The sequence below is a fragment of the Myotis myotis genome, unplaced genomic scaffold (assembly GCF_014108235.1).
Source record: "Myotis myotis isolate mMyoMyo1 unplaced genomic scaffold, mMyoMyo1.p scaffold_m19_p_1, whole genome shotgun sequence".
Classification (NCBI taxonomy): Eukaryota; Metazoa; Chordata; class Mammalia; order Chiroptera; family Vespertilionidae; genus Myotis; species Myotis myotis.
Window position 1 is genome coordinate 140,598,805 of NW_023416313.1, and position 26,533 is coordinate 140,625,337.

Genomic DNA, 26,533 nt, shown 5'->3' on the forward strand with positions numbered 1-26,533 from the left:
TAGAATCATGAGTCAAGTTCCTTCGTCTCTGTGTCAACATATAAGAAAATGTGAAAACATTTTAAGCATTTTTTTTTTTGCTTTATGGATGTTATTGGTTAGAGCCAGAAGGCCTTCTTTTTTTTTTTTTTTTTTAAATATTTTATTGATTTTTTACAGAGAGGAAGGGAGAGAGATAGAGAGAGAGTTAGAAACATCGATGAGAGAGAAACATCGATCAGCTGCCTCCTGCACATCTCCTATTGGGGATGTGCCCGCAACCCAGGTACGTGCCCTTGACCGGAATCGAACCTGGGACCCTTCAGTCCGCAGGCCGACGCTCTATCCACTGAGCCAAACCGGTTTCGGCAGGCCTTCTTTAGCTATTCCTATTGATCCTTTCAGAAATCTGTCATTATCTATGTGTTTGTAAGAAGCCTGTTTCTTCCTAAATGTTATTTGGTTGACATTCTCATTTATTATATTAATTATTATTTTGTTAGCATCTGTGATATAGGTATGAACAGACAAATATTCTTAACTGTTAATACCTTCATTGTATCTTCTATGGGTTACTTTATTTTTTTTCAAGGTGCTTTTTTCCTTTATTAAAAAATGTATGAACCTAAAACCAATCATTCCAAACCAAAATGAGCTCTTCTTAAAGTCTCATCAAAACTTCTATAAAACCTAGAATTTTCCAGGTTTCTGTGGGTTACTTTAATATTTTCTAACAGGTCCTTTGGCCTTGAATCTTGCTTTATCCAACCTATTCTGTATTCCATTGCATGGAAAGTTTCTTTTAAATATTGCCCTTAATAAGTAACCAAGAATCTGTATTTGCCAAAACAGTGCCTACTCAAGGTAAAACTTGCCATATCCCCAGGAACCCAATAATGTTACCGAAGCCACTAGACTCCCAGACTAGAGTGTTTTTCCAGGAAGTTACAGTGCAGTTAGTGCACCCACATTGATGTATATTAAACAAGATATTGAGGTCTACTTTGTTTCATTTCAGACATAGAGAGGAGCCAAGAGAATTTTGTGGTCTATTAAAAAAAAATTATGTATATATATATATATATATATATATATATATATATATATATATATTAATTACTGATTTCAGAGAGGAAAGGAGAGAGAGAGAGAAACATCAATGATGAGAGAGAATCACTGACTGGCTGCCTCCTGCACGCCCCACACTGGGGATTGAACCTGCAACCTGGGCATGTGCCCCCGACCAGAATTGAACCTGGGACCCTCCCAGTCCGCAGGTAGATGCTCTATGCACCTAGCCAAACCGGCTGGGGCAGTCCATTTTTTTTTATGGCTTTATTTTGATAAGTGAGTGAAGTAGAGACTAGTTAGTCTCAAAGACTGGAACAGTCCTAGGAGCACAAATATCTTTTATTATGTATTTCTCATTTCAGGAGAGTGCAAGATACAAAGACAGGAAGGTTAGAAATATGCCCTCTAGTAATTTTGCAGTCTAAAATGCTATCCAAATGCACATATAAATATTTAATTGTGTTTATAAATTTATACAGAAATGAAGCTACCTCAAATTGCTAGTCTCCTACTTGTTGCTTACTAAAATAAATGGATTGGAAGCTATCTTGTATTTTTAAAAGTTTATTAGCTATAGATTATTTAATATATTTCTAGTTTTAAAGGAATATGCTAATTAGTACTTTTCATAACTTAACTGGAAAAATATAAGTAATAAATTAGAGATGTAATACTTCTGTTAAAGTGTTTTATAATAATTTTATTTATACCATGTATAGTTGAAACTTTAAGTAGTTAACTTTGTTTTTTTCTTGAAAGCTTATATCTCTTACTCTGTGGACCTTTTTTTAAAAATATATATTTAATAGAAACAGACATTGATTCTTCCTTTATCAACGGACATTGATCCTTTATAAACTGGAATCACTGTGTTCATGTAACAGTTTCATTTTTACAATTTCAAGAAAAATGCAAGGTAATTCATGAAGTATTTTGATCCTTTCTCTGCAGATACTTACAAGAAGATTAAGGTTTCGGTTGGAACGTGCACCTGGTGAAACTGCATTGATAGATAGGACTGGCAGGATGTTGAAGATGGAACCCTTAGCTACAGTTGAATCTTTGGAACAGTACCTCTTAAAAATGGTTAGTTCTAAAAGAAAAGAAAAAAAAATGTTGGGTTCTTGTAAAGTCATAGTGAAGTAACCATTCTCTGCTGTGGTCTAGCCCTTTAGAAAAGTAATTTGGGAAGTATGCATCCAGAGTTATGGTAATAATAGTGTGATCTAGCAATTCCATTTTTAGGACTTTATTTAAGAAAATAATCTTTATACATTATAAATTGCTTTTTCATAAAGATGCTTATTATAGTTACTTGTAATACTAAAATAGTGAACAAAACCTTAATGCCAATCAATAAAGGTATATCAAATTGACAATTATTTCCATTAATTTGAGTCTTTTATGGAGCTATTAAAATGTATAAAACCAGGTAAGAGAAAAGTGTTTTTTGTCTTATTGTAGCTATTGAAATAATGGACTAAAGAAATACTCTATGATATTAATAGTGGGCTACTTTGGTTTTGCACATTTCTGTTCTGTGTTTTTCAAATATTGTTTAATTAGTATTTGTTATAGTAGAATAGCTCACATTAGTGGGATAGGATAAGAGTGGGCAATGTGTCTTACAATATTATTAAACTGTCTTTTGTATTTTCTTTGGTTTAGGTAGCAAAACAGTGGTATGATTTTGACCGATCTTCATTTATTTTTGTTCGAAAATTAAGAGAAGGGCAAAATTTTGTATTTCGGCACCAGCATGATTTTGATGAAAATGGAATTATTTACTGGATTGGGACAAATGCCAAGTAAGTCATTCTGTTTAATTCACCTGGAAAAAACATTCTAGGTAGCAGAATAAAATTTGAGTATCCTATAGTTAATGAAATTTTGCCTTATAGGTTAAATTTAAAACTATCTAATTTAACTTTGTTTTTGTTAATCCTCACCTTTGGATATATTTTCCATTGATTTTTAGAGAGAGTGGATGGGAGAGAGGGAGGGAGAGAGAGAGAGAGAGAGACAGAGAGAGAGAGAGACAGAGAGACATTGATGTAAGAGACACATCAATTGATTGCCTCCCACACACGCCCTGACTGGGTCTGGGGACTGAGCCTACAACTGAGGTACATGCCCTTGATCAGAATCGAACCTGAGACTCTTTTGTCCGAGGGCCAATGCCCTGACCCCTTAGCAAAACTGGCTAGAGCTGCCCTACCCAGTTTGGCTCTGTGGATGGAGCACCAGCCTGTGGACCGAAGGGTTCCTAGTTCCATCCTGGTCAAGGGCACAATGCCCCAGTTGTGGGCTTGATCCCCAGTATGGGACGTGCAGGATGCAGCCAATCAATGCTTCTCTCTCATCATTGATGTTTCTATCTTTCTCTCCCTTTCCCTTCCTCTCTGAAAGCAATAAAAATATATTTAAACAAAAAACAAACAAGTATACTATGCTGCTCTAAAAAGGAAGGAACTCTTACCATTTGCAACGTCATGGATGGAACTGGAGAGCATTATGCTAAGTGAAATAAGCCAGTCAATGAAGGAAAAATACCACATGATCTCACTCATTCATGGATAATAGAGACCATTATAAACTTTTGAACAATAATAGATACAGAGGCAGAGCTGCCTCGAACAGATTGTCAAACTGCAGCAGGAAGGCCGGGGAGGGTTGCGGGGCAGGAGGTAGGGGGGTAAGAGATCAACTAAAGGACTTGTATGCATGCATAGAAGCATAACCAGAGGACATAAGACATTGGGGGATAGGGGAGGCTAGGGGACTGTCTAGGGCGGGGGGATAAAATGGACACATATGTAATACCCTTTGTAATACTTTAAGCAATAAAAAAAAACAAAAAAAACAACAAACAAGTAACTGGCTAGGGATACATTAATTTTCATGAAGAAAAACAAATTGTTAATAGAATTTTAAAAGTTGATATAATTTTATGTATGATAAAAGCTATGAATAAATATTTTAATAGTGTTAACTGCTAATATTTTCTTACTTTTGTGTAGAACTGCATATGAATGGGTAAATCCAGCTGCTTATGGACTTGTAGTAGTAACCTCATCAGAAGGAAGAAATCTACCTTATGGCCGCTTAGAAGACATACTAAGTCGTGATAATTCAGCTTTAAATTGTCATAGCAATGATGATAAGAATGCATGGTTTGCCATAGATCTGGGTCTCTGGGTGATACCATCAGCATATACACTTCGTCATGCGCGTGGATATGGAAGGTCTGCACTGAGAAATTGGGTTTTCCAGGTATCCAAAGATGGACAGAACTGGACCTCTTTGTATACCCATGTTGATGACTGCAGTCTCAATGAACCAGGGTTAGTGGAGGAGTCTTTGTGCATTAGAAAACTCAGTAAAGAGCCATGTTTATTTTTATGATTGTATATCCTTAGAGCTCTCTTCTTTGTGAGATAATAGAAGCAAGATTTCCTTTCTGAAAACAGTATATTATTAATAATAAATTTTAGGTATTAAAACTTGAAATGCTGACTTTACCAAAACTTTGTGAAAAGCTTTAAGTTAAACATTAGTAGAAGACTGAACATACATATTTAAAAAGAAATTGATACATTACGATGTGTGTGTCTGTATAGCACACTAACAAAAAACAAAAAATGGAATTAGTTTTTTACTAAATTCTCCATATATTCACATGATACTTGTGAATGTTCAACAAATTATTGCTGGTTATTGAATGACTAGAGGCCCAATGCACGAAAATTCATGCAAGAGTAGGCCTTCCTTCCCATGGCTGCCAGCACCGGCTTCCCTCCAGCACCTGGGACCCGGGCTTCGCTCGGGCTCCCGGCAGGCATCCGGACCTGGCCGCTTTTCTCCGGCCCCGGCTTCGTCTGGAAGGATGTCCGGTCTAATTAGCATATTACCCTTTTATTATTATAGATGGCTGACTTAAATTTTTATTATTTTTATGTATCTCTTCCTAAATTATATATATATTTTATTATTATTATTATTTTTTTATTTTTTTAAAGACAGAAGATCAGGTCTCAGCCTGGATCGCTTAATTGATTAGAAATCATCCTGATATGCTAAGGTTTTGGGTTTGATCCCCAGCCAGGACACATAAAAGAATCAACCAATGAATGCATAAATAAGTGGAACAATAAGTCAGTGTTTCTCTCTCTCCCCCCATCCCCCCTTCCCTCTATCTCCCCTTCCCCCCTCCTTTCCTCCTTCTGTCCTTCTCCCTTCCTCTCCCCCCTCTCTCTCAAATTAATAAATTTTTTAAAAGAATTGGTATTATATTTCTAAAATTTTAGTCCTAATAACTTTTAATTGTACATTGTGGCACATTTTGAATGCTAGATAGAGTATGGCATTAAATTACTTTCTGCATTTGATGTAGTATGGAAGCAGCTTCTTAACTAGATTACTAGATACTATTTTCAAGCTTTAACATTAATACTTAAATATATCATTTAAAGTTTCAAGAATTTAAAAAGTCTTTTGCATCATAAAAGCATGTTTGTTACTCAAAATTTGTCTTATTTCTTTGGATTTCATTAATCATAAATCATTTAATGTTAGGAGTCAAATTAATAGTATACATTTAAACATTTAATATTTAACTTATTTTCTTGATTACTATATTTCTCCCTTTGATTTTTTATGCTTGTGTAACAAACTTGACTGAATATGAAAGTTACTTTGTTTTTCCTATAGTTCTCTGTTATGTAAAAATTCTTCTGCACATTAAAACATCTTTTTGTCTGTTGTAAAATATTACACCATTTTTTCCTTAACATGTTTATAGGTCAACAGCAACATGGCCTCTTGATCCACCAAAGGATGAGAAACAAGGTTGGCGACATGTGAGAATTAAACAGATGGGAAAGAATGCTAGTGGTCAAACTCACTACCTCTCACTGTCTGGATTTGAACTTTATGGCACTGTAAATGGAGTATGTGAAGATCAGCTAGGTAAAGAGATGATAATGGGTTTTTCTAACTTACTAAAATAATTATATTTATCTGAAGTGATTTGGTTTATATTTCTCTAATTTTTACTTTACAGGAAAAGCAGCTAAGGAAGCAGAAGCTAATCTTAGAAGACAAAGGCGTCTAGTACGCTCCCAGGTTCTGAAATACATGGTTCCAGGGGCTCGTGTGATCAGAGGCCTTGATTGGAAATGGCGAGATCAGGATGGCAGCCCACAGGGAGAAGGCACCGTCACTGGAGAACTGCATAATGGTGAGTAGGTGCTTAGCATTTGTAGTGTAGAAATTAAGTACTTAAATAACAAAGTACTTTTCTTTTGCTATTTTGGGATAATTTATAAATTGTATAAATATCCTAGTTTTATGTAGAAGAACTGATCTGTTGATTTCACATAAAAATGAAAAAAATCATTTACTTACAAATAAGGGAAATTTTTAAATTTTCTTACGTTTTGACTCAAAACTTATTGCTAAAATTTCAGAGTGATTAATAAGCTAGTATAAGTTGAATCCACTCAAGGTACATTTTCTGCTTTTTTATTTTTAAGTTTATTATTTGTAAGTTTTCATTGATCTTTACCTTAATACTAGAGGCCTGGTGCACGAAATTCGTGCACTGGTTGGGGGTTGGGGGGTGGGGGGGTGGCCCCTCAGCCCGACCTGCACCTCTTGCAGTCCGGGACCCCGCGGGGGATGTCCGCCTGCCAACTTAGGGAAGTCCATACCCATATTAAAAATTGTTATTAATTCCCAGATTCAACTGTTAGGAGTAATTTTTTTTTTATATCTTAGAAGGTTGATTTATTAGTGGATAATTTGCCTAACCAATGGTGGGTTCTTAGGAAAAGTGACAGTGCTTAGGAGAATGACAAACATTTTTTTAAAATATGTTTTTAATGATTTTTTACAGAGAGGAAGGGAGAGGGATAGAGAGCTAGAAACATCAATGAGAGAGAGACATTGATCAGCTGCCTCCTGCACACCCTCCACTGGGGATGTGCTCGGAACCAAGGTACATGCCCTTGACCGGAATCGAACCTGGGACCCTTCAGTCTGCAGGCTGACGCTCTATCCACTGAGCCAAACCAGTTAGGGCAGCATTTAATATCTGAATATATTCATGTTCTGTATGATAAAGGCTTTAATTTACTTAAACTCTTTGATTTTATTGCTTTTAAGATTCTGTTCCTTGAATTATATACTATGAAATGCATTTCTCTAGAGTCATATCCTAATTGCAAAGCATTGTTATCGTAGCAGGTTAACAGTAAGTGAGCATGTACATAATTGCTGAAAGTCATAAAAACCAGTAATAGTTGAGATGACAATAGTACCATTCAACTCAGAAATTTCAAATATGTTTGTTGGTATTTTAAGTACACTTAGTTAATATTCTGTTTCTTTTTTTTTCTTTCTTTTTAATATTCTGTTTCTCCTAAATTGTTTGTTTTGGCTTTTAAGTGTGTGGGCTAGTTTAGGGTATATGTGAATGCAGTTAATTTTTCTTGAGCTAGAATTAACTGAAGCAACTGCATAGGAAAATTGGAATCTTATAACTTTAGAATTTAGCATATAAGAGAGGCTTATTTTTTATCTGACATATGTAGAGATTCAGAGTTTGGGCTCACCAGGATGACAATTTCTGTTAGTTTACTTTAAAACCTTTATGTCAGAGAGAGTTCTTAGTTTTCAAATACTTAAACCAACCATTTGTAATAATGGCTAGTTATTACTAACACTATGTTTTTATTTAGTTTGGGGGCATAGGAGTTTAGTGTTGTGTTCCTATATACTTATGGATAGAACATATGTACCCTTTCTTAGTCCCCCATAGACATGAATTTAAACACATTCTCAGACTAATATGAATAGTTTACATTTTAAAATTATTTTTCTACATTATATCAATTAAATCTTTTTTTCCCCCTAAAGAATCTATGTGTTGATAGGGATATCCAACCAATGCGTATATAATAATTTTTATTCTACAATTATGAATGCCTACACTGTAAAGGTACTTTGTTAGAATTCAGGTATACAGTGGTCAAAGTATGTTTCCCTGCTTCTGGGTGAAACAGATAAACATATAATTACAAATTTTTATAAGTGCTGTGAAATAAATTATCAGTGTATATTTGAATCAGTTAATGCAATGCAAATGTTATTTTTATTTGGGGCTGGGATATGTTTTTGCACCTTTACTTTTCTTATACTTTTCCATGTTGCAGAAGAGATAGTTAATTGTTGGTCTTCAGAGGTTATTTCAGCATAAAGAATAAATTGAGGCAATTGAAATCTCATGTAAACTAGATTATGTAGATTTGGGGCAGTTTTCCTTTCAAAGAACTCATATGCAGAGAATCCCCACAGGTAATTCAATATTGCTTATACCCCTCTGAACCTCATCATACACATAAATTAACTGTGTGTGTGTGTATGTGTGGTGTGTGTGTGTGTACACGTACGTATACATGTGTGTGCATGCGTGCATGCATGTGGGTATGTGTATGGCCTAAGGACTTTTAAACTTTATAAAGACTTGTTATATTTAAAAACAAACATTTTTATGTGTTCTTCCGTGAAATGTAGTTTGTTTATAACACTAAAATAAGATTGTAAAATTTCTAATAGTTTCCTTTAAAATAGGCACTTTATTGTTTTGGGGAGTTAATTTTTTTAAAAAAATAATACGTATAATTTTCCAAATACAAATAAATATAGATTAAATGTCATTTTGCTCATTAGTTCTTCACATGTTATTAGCTTTAGTATATAGCTTTAGTTATTAGTTTTAGTAAAAGGGCTTAGTATACTTTAAAATTTTTGTTTTTAGGATTTTTCTGTGCTTATTCAGATATATTAAACTTAATCATCAGAGAACCAAGTAACCACTGAACTTTGAGAACACAACCGAAATGCTAACTTAGTGTTATTTGAGCTAGTGACCTAAAATTCCTACAGTGATATATGAATGTTTTGTCTGTCAATTATAGGATTTAGCCCAAACTCAGAATTTAATGGTAAACCAGCAATTTTTTCTGTAAAGAACATTTGACCACATAATCATATTTAGCAGCTAAAAAACTTTTTACTTAGATTTCATCTATATTGCTGAAATTGCAGTATTTTACCATTTGTATTCATTTTTTAAAACAATTTTTAACAGTTCTTCCTCTTAAAAGATACCCCAGTAGACATATACATGACCCTTACATTGTTTTTAAATATCACCAAAGCGAACAGTTCAGAAGTAATAGAAATAAAAGGAAGAATTTAATTTTAGTTGGCAGACCTTAAATGACTATAGAAATTCAGACAACACTGATGAAAAGCTGATCCCATATTGTGGAGCTACTGTCTGTCACGCTCCTATCTGCTTTCTGCTGGGTCTCACAAACTCCTGTCCCTTTCCAGGCTGGATTGATGTCACCTGGGATGCTGGTGGCTCAAACTCTTACCGTATGGGCGCAGAAGGAAAATTTGACCTCAAGCTTGCACCAGGGTACGACCCTGATACAGTGGCATCACCCAAACCTGTTTCATCCACTGTTTCAGGCACAACGCAATCATGGAGCAGCTTGGTGAAAAACAACTGTCCAGACAAGACATCTGCTGCTGCAGGCTCCTCAAGTAGAAAAGGAAGCAGCAGTTCTGTGTGTAGCGTGGCCAGTAGCAGCGACATCAGCTTGGGTTCGACCAAAACGGAACGGAGATCAGAAATTGTAATGGAACACAGTATAGTTTCAGGAGCTGATGTCCATGAACCAATTGTTGTTCTTTCATCTGCTGAAAACATCCCTCAAACAGAAGTAGGGTCATCATCCAGTGCCAGCACCAGTACCTTAACAGCGGAAACGGGAAGTGAAAATGCTGAAAGAAAGTTAGGCCCTGATAGTTCTGTTCGTACTCCTGGGGAATCTAGTGCAATATCCATGGGAATTGTTAGTGTCAGTTCTCCTGATGTTAGTTCAGTATCTGAGTTAACTAATAAAGAAGCAGCTTCACAACGACCCCTTAGCTCCTCAGCAAGTAACAGACTGTCAGTGAGTTCTTTGTTGGCTGCTGGGGCCCCTATGAGCTCTAGTGCAAGTGTACCTAACCTGTCCTCAAGAGAAACATCTAGCTTGGAGAGTTTTGTAAGGAGAGTGGCAAACATAGCACGGACTAATGCCACGAACAACATGAATCTAAGCCGAAGCAGCAGTGATAACAACACTAATACTTTGGGGAGGAATGTGATGAGCACAGCAAGTAAGTGAGCTTTTCCTTATGGAAACCAATGCCTTTTCCACTCTGAGGGATGCAAAGTAGAGTTTCTTGTTCAGTGGGTTCTGGCTTCAGTCTTGAACTAGAACATTAACCATGTTAGATACAACTCCATCAAATTTAGCACTTCAGGAATATGAAGTTCTGTAGAATCATATTTAAAGAATTCAGATCAGGTGTGATAACCTCTTATTCTGAAAGGATAAAACAATAACACACTTCTGTTTTTCACTTCTATGATAAATCATTAAGTACAGTTGCATGAGAAAATAGATGACTATTAAAATACCATCATAGTCAATTGAAATCAGAGAATCACACTGGTCCTAAATTGTTATTAACTGCTGAAAGTTATTTGATTCTAATTTAAACCACTAACGAGTCAAAGTAGTTCCTTTGGAAAATATTATTGGGAATTATTCCATTGCTTATTTCACCTTTTGTAAAAAGCTAGACTTAATTTTTTTGAAAAATAATAGTGCTATAAAAATAAGAACTTTTAGTTGGATTTCAGTTGGGTTCCCAAAGTTGCTTTTCAGCCATTTAATAATTTAATGTTTCATGACCTCATTCTTTTTTCTAAATATGCAACCTAGTTATTCTAAGATTTATAATATTCTACCTATTTGTACTGATTTGCTTTATTTTTATCTTTAGCTTCTCCTCTTATGGGTGCTCAGAGTTTTCCTAATTTGACCACACCTGGTACTACATCAACAGTGACTATGTCAACATCCAGTGTTACGAGCAGCAGCAATGTAGCTACAGCAACAACAGTTTTATCAGTTGGGCAGTCATTAAGTAATACTTTAACCACCAGCCTCACATCAACCTCCAGTGAGAGTGACACAGGTCAGGAAGCAGAGTATTCCTTATATGGTAAGTTATAGTTTAAAATATTTAGATATTTGTGTAGAGATGCTTTTATTATGTTTTTCTGCTGTGATTTTAACTTTTAATTAGGAAAGAATTATTCTCCTAACAAATAAGATGAAATATGAGGGACTATTAACACATTTCGTACCGCTCAGGAGTTTTCTCGTGTTTCGCGCGTCATCTGTTAAGGACCGCTCACGAGTGTTCTCGTTTTTCACACCCATGGAAAAAGGAGCGACTCTAGATACTTACGTAAATGTTGTTTGGTCCCTCTTCGTAGAGGAAAATGTTTTACGCAGTACCATACGTTAAAAAAGTACTAGGAACTTTAATTGTTTAATTGTTTTTGTAAATAAAAATGTTATAATTATTGAAAAACAACACCTAAAGTGCATTATGATGATTTAAATAACGTGCAGTTTGCCCAAAAACGTGCGGTCCCTGGCGTATGTCTTAGAGATTTCTATGCGGTATGCAATGTGTTAAGTTATCAGATTATAAAAAGACATCTAAGAATTTTTGTGTTATCCTTTTTTTATGTTTTGTCACTAATGACAAATCATAAGATATTTGAGACCTTTATCAGAGAATAGAAGTGTAATAGATTAATAAACTTTGTAAAGTGATATTCCTGTACACTGTAATGTAAGAGGAAAAAAACTTCTGTGTGTCTTCTCTACTCAATACAGAATACTTCACTTCTGACATGTCTAACTACCAAATGTGTGTGAAGTTTTTCCACACCAAGCAGTTCTCTGACACCACCAGCTAGGCTGTCCTATAAGTCAACTCAATTCTGACACTCTCTACTCTGAGATAGTGTCAGATCCCACAGGTTCAAAGCTCAGTTCTACAACACACACCCCCACTACACTCCCTTTCCCCTTCCCTTCAGAAGCTAATTGTAAGTCCAGGTTGTCATCTCTGTCTCAGACAGACTGGCTATAAGTTGGAGGTCATGACCCTCTCCTCAGATTGGATTTATTTGCTAGAGTGGCTCACAGGACTCAAGAAAATATTTTATTTAGATTACCAGTTTATTATAAAAAGGATATAATTCCAGAAATAGAATTGATCCTTAGGGTGAGGTCTGAAAGGGTCTGTCCCAAGCACAGACACCCCTTGTGTGTGGGGACTCTAATGGAGTCTCCTGGTTGTGTTTTCTTCCCTATTCTGGAAGCTCTCCAAACTCATCATTTGGGTTTTATTGGAGGCTTGCTTCATGAATTAGGTGTGATTAAATTATTAGCCATTGGTGATTGAACTCAGTCTCTGGGTCCTCTTCTCTCCCCAGAGGTCTGGAGGGTGAAGTGGAAGTTCTTCTAATTATGGTTGGTTCCATTCATAACCAACCCCCACCCTTAGATTCCGTAGGGGCTTTCCAAAAGTCTCCTCATAAAAACAACTCTGGTTATGAAAAATAAAAGGCACCTTTATTGTTATTATATAGGAAATTCCAAAGGTTTTAGGAGATCAGTTCTTGGAACAGAGGTGAAGACCAAATATATATTTCGTATTGTCCTATATAATAAAAGCCTAATATGGAAATCAACCAAATGGTGGAACGACCGGTCACTATGATGCGCACTGACCACCAGGGGGCAGACACTCAACACAGGAGTTGCCCTCAGGCCCCAGGCCAGCCAAGGTGGGTGCCAGCGGGGGACCCTCCTGATCGCCCCGCCAGTCACCCCACAGAGTGAAGCGACTGGCAGTGGCTGGGCAAGCGGGGGGCGGGGCCAGCCAGTGAGTGGGCTGGCGCTCTCCCCCCTCCCCCCCCACCGCTCTGCAGAAAGCGACCGGCTGTAGTAGTCGCCTCATAAATCGGCTCTGATCGCTGGCCAGGCCTACCCATGCATGAATATTGTGCATCAGGCCTCTAGTAAATAATAGTATCACAGTTATTATCAAGATCTTTTGGAAATAATACCTTAAATGGGTTACATATGAATTTTTCAAATTAATTTTTCTAAGAAAGTTTTATAATTGCATCATCATGGCTTCAATACTGTAGTCAGCGATAAAACTACTTGATTCAATTAAAATATATTTCTAATCTTATTTTAATAGAAAATTAAGACATTTTATAGAAAGTAAATATAGATGAAAATAAAAATCATCTAGTCTCTACCTTCTGGAAACAATCACTGTTATTTGATACACTAGAGGTCCAGTGCACGGATTTGTGCACCGGTGAGGTCCCTTGGCATGACCTGCAGGGATCCAGGGAGGAGCCACTCCTGCTCATCCCTGCCCCAGTAATCCCGGTCAGCTGAGCAACACTCCCACTGTGGGAGCACATTGACCACCAAGAGGCAGCTCCTGCATTGAGCATCTGCCCCCTGGTGGTAAGTGCGCATCATAGCGAACAGTCAAGCGGTCACTTAGGCTTTTATATATATATAGATACCATTTGAGGTGTATGTTCTCTCTTTTTAAACAAAAAGGGATTATGTCTTTTCCAGAGAGCTCATTTCTCTCAATACATTGTGAAACATTTTCACATTGTTCTGTGGGTTTCTACTATTTGAAATGGCTGCCAAATATGCCACTATTTGACTATATGATCATTGTTTAATAAGTTCTCCATTTTGGTTATTTAAGTTACAGTTTTTGTTTTTTGTTTTTTTTTCATATATTTTTATTGGTTTCAGAGAGGAAGCGAGAGGGAGAGAGAGATGAAAACATCAATGATGAGAGAGAATCATTGACTGGCTGCCTCCTGCATGCCCCCACAGGGGATCGAGCCCACTACCTGGGCATGTGCCCTTGACCTCAATCAAACCTGGGACCTTTCAGTCCATAGGCTGATGCTCTATCCACTGAGCCAAACTAGCTAGGGCTAAGTTACAGTTTTTATTAACATAAACATGGTTATGAATGAGCATTTTTGAACCATATTATTGTGTATTTCCTTAGGGTAAATTCCTGACAGAGTAATTGCTGAATTGCACTCCCATCATTGTTTTGGAATACCCTTTACACAGATCCTTGATCACATTGCCTGTTCTTTTTCTTATTTTACTGTTGTTATTATTTTTTTTAAAAAATTGATTACTGGGTGTGGGAGAGAGAGACAGAAACATTAATGATGAGAGAGAATCATCAGTGGACTGCCTCCTGCACATCCCTCACTGGAGATGGAGCCCACAGCCCTGACTTGATCCATGACCTCCTGGTTCAGGGGTCAGTGCTCAACCATTGAATAACCCTGGACAGACATTATTTTTTTAATCCTTGCTTGAGGAGTGAGAATAATTTTTCCATTCATTTTTAGAGAAAGTGTGGAAGGGAGAGGGTACAGGAAGAGAGAGACAGAGATGGGGGGGGGGGGGGAGAGAGAGAGAGAGAGAGAGAGAGAGAGAGAGAGAGAGAGAGAGAAACATAAATGTGAGAGAGAAATAATTAATTGGTTGCTTTCTGTACATTCCCCTATTGAGGATGGAATCTGCAGTCTGGGTATGTGTCCTAACTGGGAATCAGACCCACCACCTTTGGGTGTACACGATGATGCTCCAGCCAACTGAGCCACACCAGACAGGGCATGCCTGTTTTTAAAAAATTACTCTTGTTGACCAGCCAGTGTTGCTCAGTGGTTGAGAGTTGCCCTCTGAATTAGAAGATCGTGATTCAATTCCTGGTTAGGTTCCTGGCTTGCTCCCCAGTGTGGGGCATGCAGAAGGCAGCTGATCAATGATTCTTTCTCATCATTAATGTTTCTATTTCTCTTCCTCTCCTTCTCTGAAATCAGTAAAAAAGTATGTTTAAAAAATTACTGTTATTAATTTCAAATACAAAAAAATGCATATAAAGATAATATTTTAAGTACTATTTTATGTATCTCATTATAATGTTTTCTTTCTTTCTGAAAATGTGGCCTCTCCTATTCCAAGCTAAGAATTGGTTCTGATGTATGGTTTTAGGAAAAACATTACATTCTCTTTTTTACTTTATCTTTTAAATGTGTAGGTAGCAAATGAAGATGATTATTATTATTTTCAAGTATTGTAAATTTATTGAAAAACTATTTTCCACTTCAGTTTTTCTCACGGAGGCCCTCTCCCCCTTCCTACTATTTCTTAATGTGTTAAAGTCAGCCTTTAATTCATTATTATTTGAAGGTTAAGAAGGTTGTGGGTATGCTAATGGGAGAGAATATTAAAGAGTTAGGGCTCCTTGTTGCCTTTTAAAAATTGTTAGATGATTAAAATTTCCTTTTCTATATTCCTAAAACTAGAGGACTATAAAAGTGCTGCTATGAAGGCTCATAGTAATATCTGTCTTATAAAATAATTTCTGTATATACAAATGTTTACTTTTTACACTTTGAGGACCATAATTTGACTGTTATGGTCAAATCTATGAAATTTATGGAGCTTTTTAAAACATTCTTATACTCTGATAAAAAAGGGTAGATGAGTTAAAAAAATCTGACTTCAGTGAATTGTAATATATAAAGTTAGATGATTTTCCTTTACAAATGAACCAAAAGTGGAAATGATTTATTATGTAATTATGTATACTGCTACCTCATCATGTTTATGAGAAGCATTGCCTAAATTGTAGGGGTAAAATATGTGTTAGGGGTAATATATTTCATCGAATTTAAGATGCCATTGTTATAAGAGACACCATTATTTTATGTCACTAAGGGAAAAAGTGTTGCCAGTTTAGCTGTGACTTGCCATTGCTTGTAACATACATTCTGATTTCAGAATATTAAAGTGCTAAAAACTGTGTATCTTAGAAACTAGTTGAATATAGTATCAGGCCTCTTTCTTCTAGTCATTCAGTGAAAGGCATTGAATTTTTAGTTTTATGTAATTAATAGGCTTAAAATATATTTGGTTCAGACGTCTGCAGATGTACGTATCTACTAAATAATTATAAATTCTCTTCTGTGTGTTCTTTCGGGATATAGTGTATAATCCTTAAGTAGTAATTATCATTAAGTAACTTGCCAGGTCACATAGCTAAGATCTCTCTGATTGACTTATCTTGTTCTTTTCCCTCATAAGATCTTTTATAGTTCATATTAATATATTCATTTATATACTTTTTAAATGTCTGTTTCAACTGTCGTTCCAGGGGGCTCAAATCTTGTCTGTTCTGTTTACAACAGTAGTCATGTACTACTTAACTGGGATACATTCTGAGAAATGCATTATTAAGCAATTTCATCCTTGTACAATCATGACAGAGTGTACTTACACAAAATTAGATGGTCTATAGCAGTGATGGCGAACCTATGACACGCGTGTCAGAGGTGACACGCAAACTCGTTTTTTTGGTTGATTTTTCTTTGTTAAATGGCATTTAAATATATAAAATAAATATCCAAAATATAAATCTTTGTTTTACTATGGTTGCAGATATCAAAAAATTTCTATATGTGACATGGCACCAGAGTTAAGTTAGGGTTTTTCAAAATGCTGACACGACGAGCTCAAAAGGTTCACCATCACTGGTCTATAGCAGGGGTGGGCAAACTTTTTGACTCGAGGGCCACAATGGGTTCTTAAACTGGACCGGAGGGCCGGAACAAAAGCATGGATGGAGTGTTTGTGTGAACTAATATAAATTCAAAGTAAACATCATTACATAAAAGGGTACGGTCTTTTTTTTTTTTTAGTTTTATTCATTTCTAGTGGGCCGAATCCGGCCCACGGGCCGTAGTTTGCCCACGGCTGGTCTATAGCCTCCTAAATACCCTAGGCTGTATGGTATAACCTATTGCTCCAGGTTACAAACCTGTACAGATGTTACTGTACTGAATACTGTAGGCAGTTGTAACACAATGACAAATATTTGTGTATCTAAACATGTAAATGTAGAAAATGTATAGTAAAAATATGGTACAAATTATTTTTAAAATGGTACACTTGCATAGGGCACTTGAATGGAACTTGCAGGACTAGAAATTGTTCTGGCTAAGTCATTGAGTGAATGGTGAGTGAATGCGTGAATGTAAAGGCCTATGACATTATTTATGCTATTGTATACTTTATAAACACTGTACACTTAGGTTATACTGAATTCATAAAACACAAGTTAAATCAAGCACAAGAGAAAATGATCAATCAAGAGATGTGTTAAACATGAGATGTATGAGGCTGCTGCTTGTGTAACATGGCACAGCATTTTACTGCAAACTTTTTTTTAAGTAGAAAGAGTACACTCTACAATAATAATAAAAAGCATATGGTGAGCATATACATAAACCAGTAACATACTCATTTATTTTCATTATGAAGCATTATGTACTATCCCTAATTATATGTGTTATTTATTGGCAATGCAGTAGATTTGTTTATACCAGCATCACCACAAACACATGAGTACTGCATTGTGCTATGACATGGCAGTTGAGATAGGCATATTTCAGTTCCATTATAATCTTTTTAAAAAATATATATTTTTATTGATTTCAGAGAGGAATGGAGAGGGAGAGAGAGACAGAAATATCAGTGATGAGAGAGAGTCATTGATCGGCTACCTCCTGCAAGCCTTACACTGGAGATCGAGCCTGCAACCTGGGCATGTGCCCTGACCAGGAATCAAACCATGACTTCCTGATTCATAGGTCAACGCTCAACCATTGAGCCACAGTGTCTGGGCTCCATTATAATCTTAATGGAACCACCGTTGAATATGTGGTCTGTCGTTGACCAAAACATTATGCAGCACTTGACTCTATAGCTTATATATATAAGAGAGAGAAGAGAGTATACACGTGAGAGAAAGAGTATACACGTGTAAGCGACAACATGAGCATGTAAGTGAACAGGCTATGCTCCTTCCAAAGTCCAGCATCTGGAAAAATCTTTGGGATGGCCCAGTACATTTACAACTAGAAATGAAGGCATGAACATCTTTATGTGTATTTTTTTTAAAAGCTCCAAATAAAACTCATTACAACTTTTTCAATGACTAAAGCCATAAAAACCGCCCACCCCAATCCCAATCACCAAAAAACATTATTCGCGTACTGTATGAAAAACTATATCATTAGTATAGACAAAATAAAAATAATCTGTCATCAGAAAATATTGAATCTAACTATGTGGCTCATAACTATATATATCTCGTGCTTAACACAATTCTTGACCCATTGTAGGTACTCTGTAGATATTTGTTGACATGTTATGCTAACTGTACTTATGCAGAGACTGATAATATGACTTGTTATATTTTATCATAGTCCATATTGTTGACCTTTTATATTATGGTTTTGTAGATTTGGATTTAGTTTATGATCATTCTTTATCCCATGTTGATTTTTTGTTAGTCTTTGTTAATTGTGTTGAGAGTAAGTTGTTGGTTTTGTTTTCTAGATTTTCTTGATAGCTGCCGTGCCAGTACCCTGTTAGCTGAGCTAGATGATGATGAGGACTTGCCTGAGCCAGATGAGGAAGATGATGAAAATGAAGATGACAATCAGGAGGACCAGGAATACGAGGAGGTTATGGTAGAGAGAGTCCCCTATTCTCTTAACTAAGATAAAATATTAATATTTGAAACGAATAGAGGAAAAGCAAAGTCCTGGTTAAACTTTGAAGCAAGGAAATATTGTACCAGTACGAAAAATGTGGTTAATTATGAAAAATGCTGTTAATATGAGCATTTATGATTCTCTTCTAAAAGGCAGTTTTAACACAATGACAAATATTTGTGTATCTAAAGTTTTTTTTATATTTGAAAAATACTACAATATCACATATTTTAACCGATTTAAAACACTAATCCTAAAGAATATAATTTTCATGGTTCATCTGCAATATTTATACATAGAATTTTTTAGTGTCTACTGTTTTTTGTTTTTTTAAATTCTTTATTGTTTAAAGTATTCCGTATGTCTCTTTTTTCCCCCATTGACCTCTTTCCGTCCACTCCCACCCCCCAGCACATGTCCTCACCCCCCTAGTATCTGTGTACATTAGCCATGCCTGTATGCATGCATACAAGTCCTTTGGTTGATCTCTTACCCCCTACCCTCACCCCAGGATCTACTGTTTTGAAAGCAGTATCTGTTCTCATCAGTCCTTATCCAGAGCTATGAAGTACAGGCATAGAAGAAATAATTTACCCTAATTAATAAGAGTTAAGTGGAAAAAGTGTTGCCAGTTTAGCTGTGACTTTCCATTGCAGTATGATCCAGAATCCCAGTGTTTAACCACAGTGATTGTCTTTGAATTGAACTCTTGACTGAAAATAGTCTATTTAAATGTATATTTTTTTATTTTTTTTAAAATGAAATGTTACTAAATTTTGAAAAGCTTCATAAGTTGCGGTGTTTAGGTTTTTTGTTGTGTTTTTGGTTACTCTTCACCCAAAGATATTTTTTCCATTAATTTTTAGAGAGAGTGTAAGGGAGAAAAGGTGGGGAGGAGGGAGAGAGAGAGACACACACACACACACATCAATATGAGAGATACATCGATTGGTTGCCTCCCAGATGCATCCCAACGGGGCCGGGTAGCAAACCTGCAACCCAGGTATATGCTCTGACCTGGAATTTGAACCTGAGACCCTTTGGTGCATGGGACACAACCACAACGCAACACTGGCCAGGGTATAAGTTGAGTTTTAATGGGGTGAAGAACTCAAATGCTTTTAGTATATGTTGCTTGGGAAACAGTATGCCAGCATATTTCTTGTGGCGTTAATATATGATGCATGATGAATTTAAAACATTCATTTTATAACTTTTATGAAGATGGCTAGTGAATATGAAGTTTTTAATGACAGTTTTGGTAATATGGGTTGATAGTTTCAAGTCAAGGCTGAACAAGGATATATATGGATCAAATAATTAGATGTCTCTACATATTTTTAAAAATCAGATTCTGAGACGTCCATCCCTGCAGCGACGAGCCGGCTCTCGCTCTGATGTAACGCACCATGCTGTCACTTCACAGCTACCACAGGTTCCTGCTGGAGGTGGGAGCCGACCTATTGGGGAGCAGGTAATATCTTCATGTTTATCATCCCCACGATGTATTTTTTCCCCTTTCACAGTAAAGGATCAACCAAAATGTCTAGAAAAATATACAGGGAAAGGAGAGAGAGTTTAAAAATGGAATTAACAAAAAGAAACTTCCCGGGGGAGGATGGGAGAGGGCTAAAAGAGGTTAATGGGGGGGAAAAGGAAGACCTATGTAATACTTTCAACAATAAAGTTCCAAATAGAGTCCAGATTGCTCTGATATAATGCATATAGGGGCTTGTTACCTGAAACTCTCTTCCCCTTCTCCTTTATTTAAACATATACTAAACATATACTAAAATACACTAAAATAGTTAATAGCTATTATTTAAGACTAAGTTTTCATAGTAGTAGTGGAGGTAGTACTATTAGTCTGTTAACTAACATTTACCGATTATTAATTGAGTGCTAGACATTTTCAGTCCTTTCAACAACCCTTTGACAGTTACTTTTAGTCCTAATCTTCAGAAGATGATTTTAAAGGTCACACATAGAAGTGTTGGATCCAGGATGAAAACCCAGACATTCTGGCTCTAGAGCTGTCAAATGTCAGTTTGATTTGTTTATAAAAGTTAATTTCAATTATGTGTTCAAAATATAAGGGGCTATGTGTGTGTGCAACTACATACATAATTATTATTAAAATTATTACAACAGACATTTACAACATTTACAGTTCATTGATCTCTCTTTTGTTGATACTAAAAGTGAAGGAGAAGAGACAGTGTTAAATAACTTTTATTATGAAAAATTTAAAGTATATAGGAAATCGAATAGTATGATGATGCCCCAAAGACCCATCATTTGACTTAAACAGTTATCAATGCTTTGTCAAAATGTTTGATTTGCCCCATAGTAATTTAAAGCAACTCCCAAGCATTATAGTATTTTTTACCTAATTCAATATGTAATACAATTTACATTTTTTAATAAAGCACCTATTTAAAAATAAATATAGGTTCATTGGAAGATGCACAGATAGTTTAGAGAGGTGTTATGTGCACTTTACCCAATTTCTTCCAATGGTCACAATTAGAGTACAACTTGAAAACCAAGAAATTGACATTGGTGCAATGTGTGTATATGGTTCATTGTCATTTTATCTCATGTAGATTTCTGTAACCACCACTAATTCAACTTACTTTTGATAAACTTAAATTGTTAAGAACTGTATGTACTACCTATATATGTCTGTGTAGGCTCATTTTGTGCATAAGAAATATGGCTAACTAAGGAGTGTAATAGCTATAGAAAAGAACTTAAACATATACCTTATTTTATTTTTAATTTAACTGATTTCAGAGAGAAAGGGAGAGGGAGAGAGAGATAGAAACATCATTGATGAGAGAGAATCATTGATTGGCTGCTTCCTGCATGCCTCCTACTGGGGATCGATCCCGTAACCCGAACATGTGCCCTTGGCTGGAATCGAACTGGGGACCCTTCAGTCCGCAGGCCAACACTCTATCTGCAGAGCCAAACCAGCTAGGGCCATATACCTTACTTTATAGATAGCACATCACTTTCACAATACTGAAGTTTTATAATATTTGTGAATTTTATTTTTGTTTACTTATTTTTTTATATATATATATTTTATTAATTTTCTACAGAGAGGAAGGGAGAGAGATAGAGAGTTTAGAGACATCGATGAGAGAGAAACATTGATCAGCTGCCTCCTGCACACCCCCCACTGGGGATGCGCCCGCAACCAAGGTACATGCCCCTGACTGGAATCAAACCTGGGACCCTTCAGTCCGCAGGCCGATGCGCTATCCACTGAGCCAAACCGGTTTCGGCTTGTTTACTTATTTTTAAAAATACATTTTTATTGATTTTCTAGAGAGTGGAAGGGAGAGGAGTAGAGTGATAGAAACATTGATGAGAGAGAAACATCAATTGGCTGCCTCCTGTATGCCCCTTACTGGGTATCGAGCCTGCAACCTAGAAAAGTGCCCTGTTTGAGAATCAAACCGTGACCTCCTGTTCTGGTTCATGGGCTGATGTTCAACCACTGAGCCATACTGACCAGGCAGAAATTTTATTTTTATAGGAAGAAGAAGAGTATGAAACTAAAGGAGGACGCCGGAGGACATGGGATGATGATTATGTGCTGAAGCGGCAGTTTTCTGCTTTGGTTCCTGCTTTTGATCCTAGACCGGGTCGTACTAATGTCCAACAGACAACTGATCTAGAAATTCCACCTCCAGGTATGCTATATTTTAGTTTTTGTGAGTTAATTTTTAATAAGTAACAAAGTAATTATACACAGTTAGAAAATTAATATGCAGGCTATAAATAATAGTTTTCAAGAAAAAACTGTATATCAGCCACAAGTCCTTAAAAAATAGATTTTTTTAAAAGGAAAAGATACAGTCTTTTTAAAACGCTGTTTTGTACTTACGTAATTTTAAAAGCAAGGCTTCATTTAAAGATGGATACTTTGTATTTTATTTTGTACTGGATCAAAATTGCTAAGGATTATTCCTTTTTATTTTTTTCTTTGAAAAGCTATATCGAGGTTTCAGTTAGATCCTCCGGAGTCAGTCAGCCTCAGTGGCAACTTTATTTCTTACAACTCTATTTTGCATGTGGTAGATACACTATTGGCCCCCCAAAGATTATATAGATCCTAACCTCCAGAATCTGAGAAGATGTTACCCTAATGTGACGAGAGAGATTTTGCAGATATGATTAAATAAAGATTTTGAAATGGGGAGACTATCCTGGATTATCTGGTTGAGTCCAGTGTAATCACCAGTGTCCTAATAAGAGGGAGTCAGGAGGGTCAGAGTCAGAAGAGGATTTGACTAAAGATACAATGGAATGTCATACAGTGGATATAATACTTTTGAAAACTCTTATCTAATTATATGAGGAAATGATTCCTGCCCTAGTAAAAAAGAAAATATACCACCAAATACACTATTTGTGCTTGTGTGTGTGTGTGTGTCCATCCTCACAGCCCACTCATTCAGTATAAGCAAAAGGTTATTAACCAAAGTATGTGTTTTTTCTCTGGATGTAGAAATACCAATAATTTTAGTTTTTTTATTTGTAAAAGTAAAATGTCTTTAAAATATTCATATAGTTAACATATTTTCTATTAAAATGAGAGATTCGTTTCATATGCATAAGTTTTACTCTGTATTCTCTGTCTTTAAGTAACCTATTATTCCTATTTGAAAAAAAAGAAAATGTTGAGGCCAGTAGAGCCTTTAGTAACTGATATTGTTAGTCAATATATATGGCAGAAGGGTTTAGATTTCACATAGCCTTGTCGTCTAGTGCAGAGTTTTACTGTACTGTAATTGATTTTTATGTCTTTTCATATTTTTAGGAACACCTCATTCAGAACTCTTGGAAGAAGTAGAATGTACTCCATCACCTCGATTAGCCCTCACTTTGAAAGTAACAGGTCTTGGAACAACTCGAGAGGTTGAATTACCCCTCACCAATTTTAGATCAACCATCTTTTACTATGTACAAAAATTGCTTCAATTATCCTGTAATGGCAATGTGAAATCAGATAAACTTAGGCGTATTTGGGAGCCAACATACACGTAAGAGATTTTAATTTAATTTTTTAGGTATATATTTTCTTAATATATAAGCCAGGAAGCATTGTATTTCTATGTTTGGACTATAGGAACAGAAAAGATTTGGTTTTGGTCTGTTGGTTTACAGGAACAGATAAGATCATTTTTGATTCCTTATGTGGAAAGGTTAAGGCTCACAACTGAAAGGAACTTTTGAAATAATCAAAACTAATGCCTTATGTAATAACTAGAGGCCCAGTGCACGAAATTCGTGCATGGATAGGGTCCCTAGTGGCTGCTGGCTGCCGGCCGGGGCCTTCCTTCATTCCGTGCCACCCCCTTATGGTCAGCTTATGTCATAGTGAGTGATTGAACTCGCGGTCGGTCGAACTCCCAAGGGGACACTTTACATACTAGGCTTTTATATATATAGAATAGATTGTTGACCTCTAACTGGGATTGTGTATGAAATACTAAATGTTTGTTATTTGTTATTTGTTCTGCGGTCTGTGAGCTAAGTTTACCACCTATCTTTGTTCATTCATTCAGCAAATGATTATCAATGAACTTGGGCCAGTGTGTTTAACATTTTAGTACCTCAGTTTCCTAATCTTATAAAATGAGAATGTTTGCGAGGAATCAATGAATTAATATATGTAAAGTGTTTCAGTAATCTATGATGTAGAAAATACTCAGTATTACCTATAATAGTAATTTATTATTTATATTAAAAATTTTATACTATAACATTAATATATACATATTTTATATTACTACATATTTGTATTAAATAAGTAATAAGTAATTATATAATTCTTATTTGACTTTACTTTTGTTGGTGTATTTTTCTGTTGTTCTCTTAACATTGATAATCTTATCTAATGTCCAATAAAGTAATCTAGGTCCTTTGAGTTAGAATAGAAGGTCGTCATGCCAAATTCCGACCCCCTCCCCCGCATTCAGTTTTTATCTCAAGTGTGTTACATGTTACTTCATATTTTTAAATATTCCAGGTTTATTGTATGTTTTCTCTGCTATAATGCTAAATTTATAAACCATAACTCTTTTTCAGGAATATGATTTCTGTTACTTTCCACTATTTAACAAATTAATATTTTTTTCTCATAAGTTCTCCCTGAGTTCAATGTTTAATGTAAGCATATGGCAGCATTCATATATTTTCTGAAAACTGAAGTCTTACTGGAAATAACCACAAATCATTTGATGTATGAATTAACTTGAATAATATCTTCATGTTTAGAATCATGTACAGAGAAATGAAGGATTCTGACAAGGAAAAGGAAAATGAAAAAATGGTAAGTTACTTTTAGAAAATGGGTCTTATTGGCTATTTAAAGAAAAAGAAAACTAACACTGTTCAACTGAACATTTGAGGGAAAAATTAGTAACATGGAATCCTTTAAATTAGGTTAAATGCATGATCTTAAAGTTAACTTCGATAATGCATGTGAAATAGCATAGACTTTATAAATCAGGAAAGGCCAACATTTGGTTTTTCCTATTATAGGGTTGTTGGTCTATAGAGCATGTGGAACAGTACCTTGGCACTGATGAATTACCAAAGAATGACTTGATAACCTACCTGCAGAAGAATGCAGATGCTGCTTTCCTGCGCCACTGGAAATTAACTGGCACTAATAAAAGTATTAGGAAAAACAGAAATTGTTCTCAGCTCATAGCTGCATATAAGGTATATATTGGCATCAAAACACTGTTTGGGTTGGGAATGGCTTTGTGCTTTGTTTTGCAACTTTTAAGGATTCTTAAGGAAGGGAGGTTTATTGGAACATACTAAAAAAAAGAAGTTGGATTAACAATATGACAATGCCAAAATTTCAAATATGGTTTATGATATTGTAATCTAAGTGTGTAGTTTTAACTGGCTTTTTAGTAGTTTTATTTGGGAATTTAATGGTTTAGAACACATTAATTTTCTATTTTAGTAATACTGGTTTTATTTATAAAGAAGGCAATTCTTTGAAAAATTCTAGACTTTTCAGGGTAATACTAATGGGATGATATATTGCTTTTTTTGAAAATATGATTAATAGCTAGTTTTGCTAATTGTTTCCTCAGGATTTTTGTGAGCATGGAACAAAGTCTGGCTTAAACCAGGGGGCCATTTCTACTCTTCAAAGTAGTGATATTCTTAATTTGACAAAAGAACAACCTCAGGCCAAAGCTGGGAATGGACAGAACTCTTGTGGAGTAGAAGATGTCCTTCAGCTGCTGCGTATTCTGTATATAGTTGCAAGTGACCCTTATTCAAGAATATCCCAAGAAGGTTTGTAAGAGCCTTGTTTATTCCTGTGGCATTTTTAGAAGCAAGTCCATTTATATTTTATTAACTTTATTAATTTTATTGATTTTACAGAAGGTGATGAGCAGCCTCAGTTTACTTTCCCACCAGATGAATTCACTAGCAAAAAAATCACAACAAAAATTTTGCAGCAGATTGAGGTAATAATAACAGATAGTTATTAAACTCTTCAATCTGTCACCATTGGACTTTCACAGTATTGCCTCTTATTCCTTTACTAGACTTCCTACCATCTCTCCCTTCCCTCTCATCCAATGGTTTGGGTCACATGGTCTATTGCATTAATATCTTTAATTACACATAAGAATTGACTCCTGCCCAGTTGGTTTGGTTCAGTGGTTGAGCGTTCACCTATGAAAGGAGAGATCACTGGTTCGTTTCCTGGTCAGGGCACATTGCCCGGGTTGCGGGCAGCATCCCCAGTAGGGGACATGCAGGAGACAGGTGATCAGTGTTTCCCTCTCACCTGTGTTTCTATCTCTATTTCGC

General features: G+C 35.8%; 1 protein-coding gene across 8 annotated transcripts in view; it reads left to right on the plus strand.

Annotated features, from left to right (window-relative positions):
* HECTD1 (HECT domain E3 ubiquitin protein ligase 1) overlaps positions 1–26,533 on the plus strand; it is a 94,716-nt gene that overhangs the window by 54,421 nt on the left and 13,762 nt on the right. For 4 of the 8 annotated variants that reach the window (XM_036353796.1, XM_036353841.1, XM_036353859.1 and 1 more), the window contains exons 20-34: positions 2,002–2,136; positions 2,719–2,858; positions 4,071–4,394; positions 5,852–6,018; positions 6,113–6,289; positions 9,451–10,287; positions 10,960–11,181; positions 18,513–18,646; positions 20,022–20,144; positions 22,218–22,374; positions 23,505–23,727; positions 24,965–25,019; positions 25,232–25,414; positions 25,801–26,008; positions 26,099–26,184. In XM_036353796.1, coding sequence (XP_036209689.1) covers positions 2,002–2,136; positions 2,719–2,858; positions 4,071–4,394; positions 5,852–6,018; positions 6,113–6,289; positions 9,451–10,287; positions 10,960–11,181; positions 18,513–18,646; positions 20,022–20,144; positions 22,218–22,374; positions 23,505–23,727; positions 24,965–25,019; positions 25,232–25,414; positions 25,801–26,008; positions 26,099–26,184 — 3,171 coding nt within the window. The remainder of the gene's footprint in view (positions 1–2,001; positions 2,137–2,718; positions 2,859–4,070; positions 4,395–5,851; positions 6,019–6,112; positions 6,290–9,450; positions 10,288–10,959; positions 11,182–18,512; positions 18,647–20,021; positions 20,145–22,217; positions 22,375–23,504; positions 23,728–24,964; positions 25,020–25,231; positions 25,415–25,800; positions 26,009–26,098; positions 26,185–26,533) is intronic. The other 4 variants (XM_036353813.1, XM_036353831.1, XM_036353823.1 and 1 more) reach the window with 4 other exon arrangements.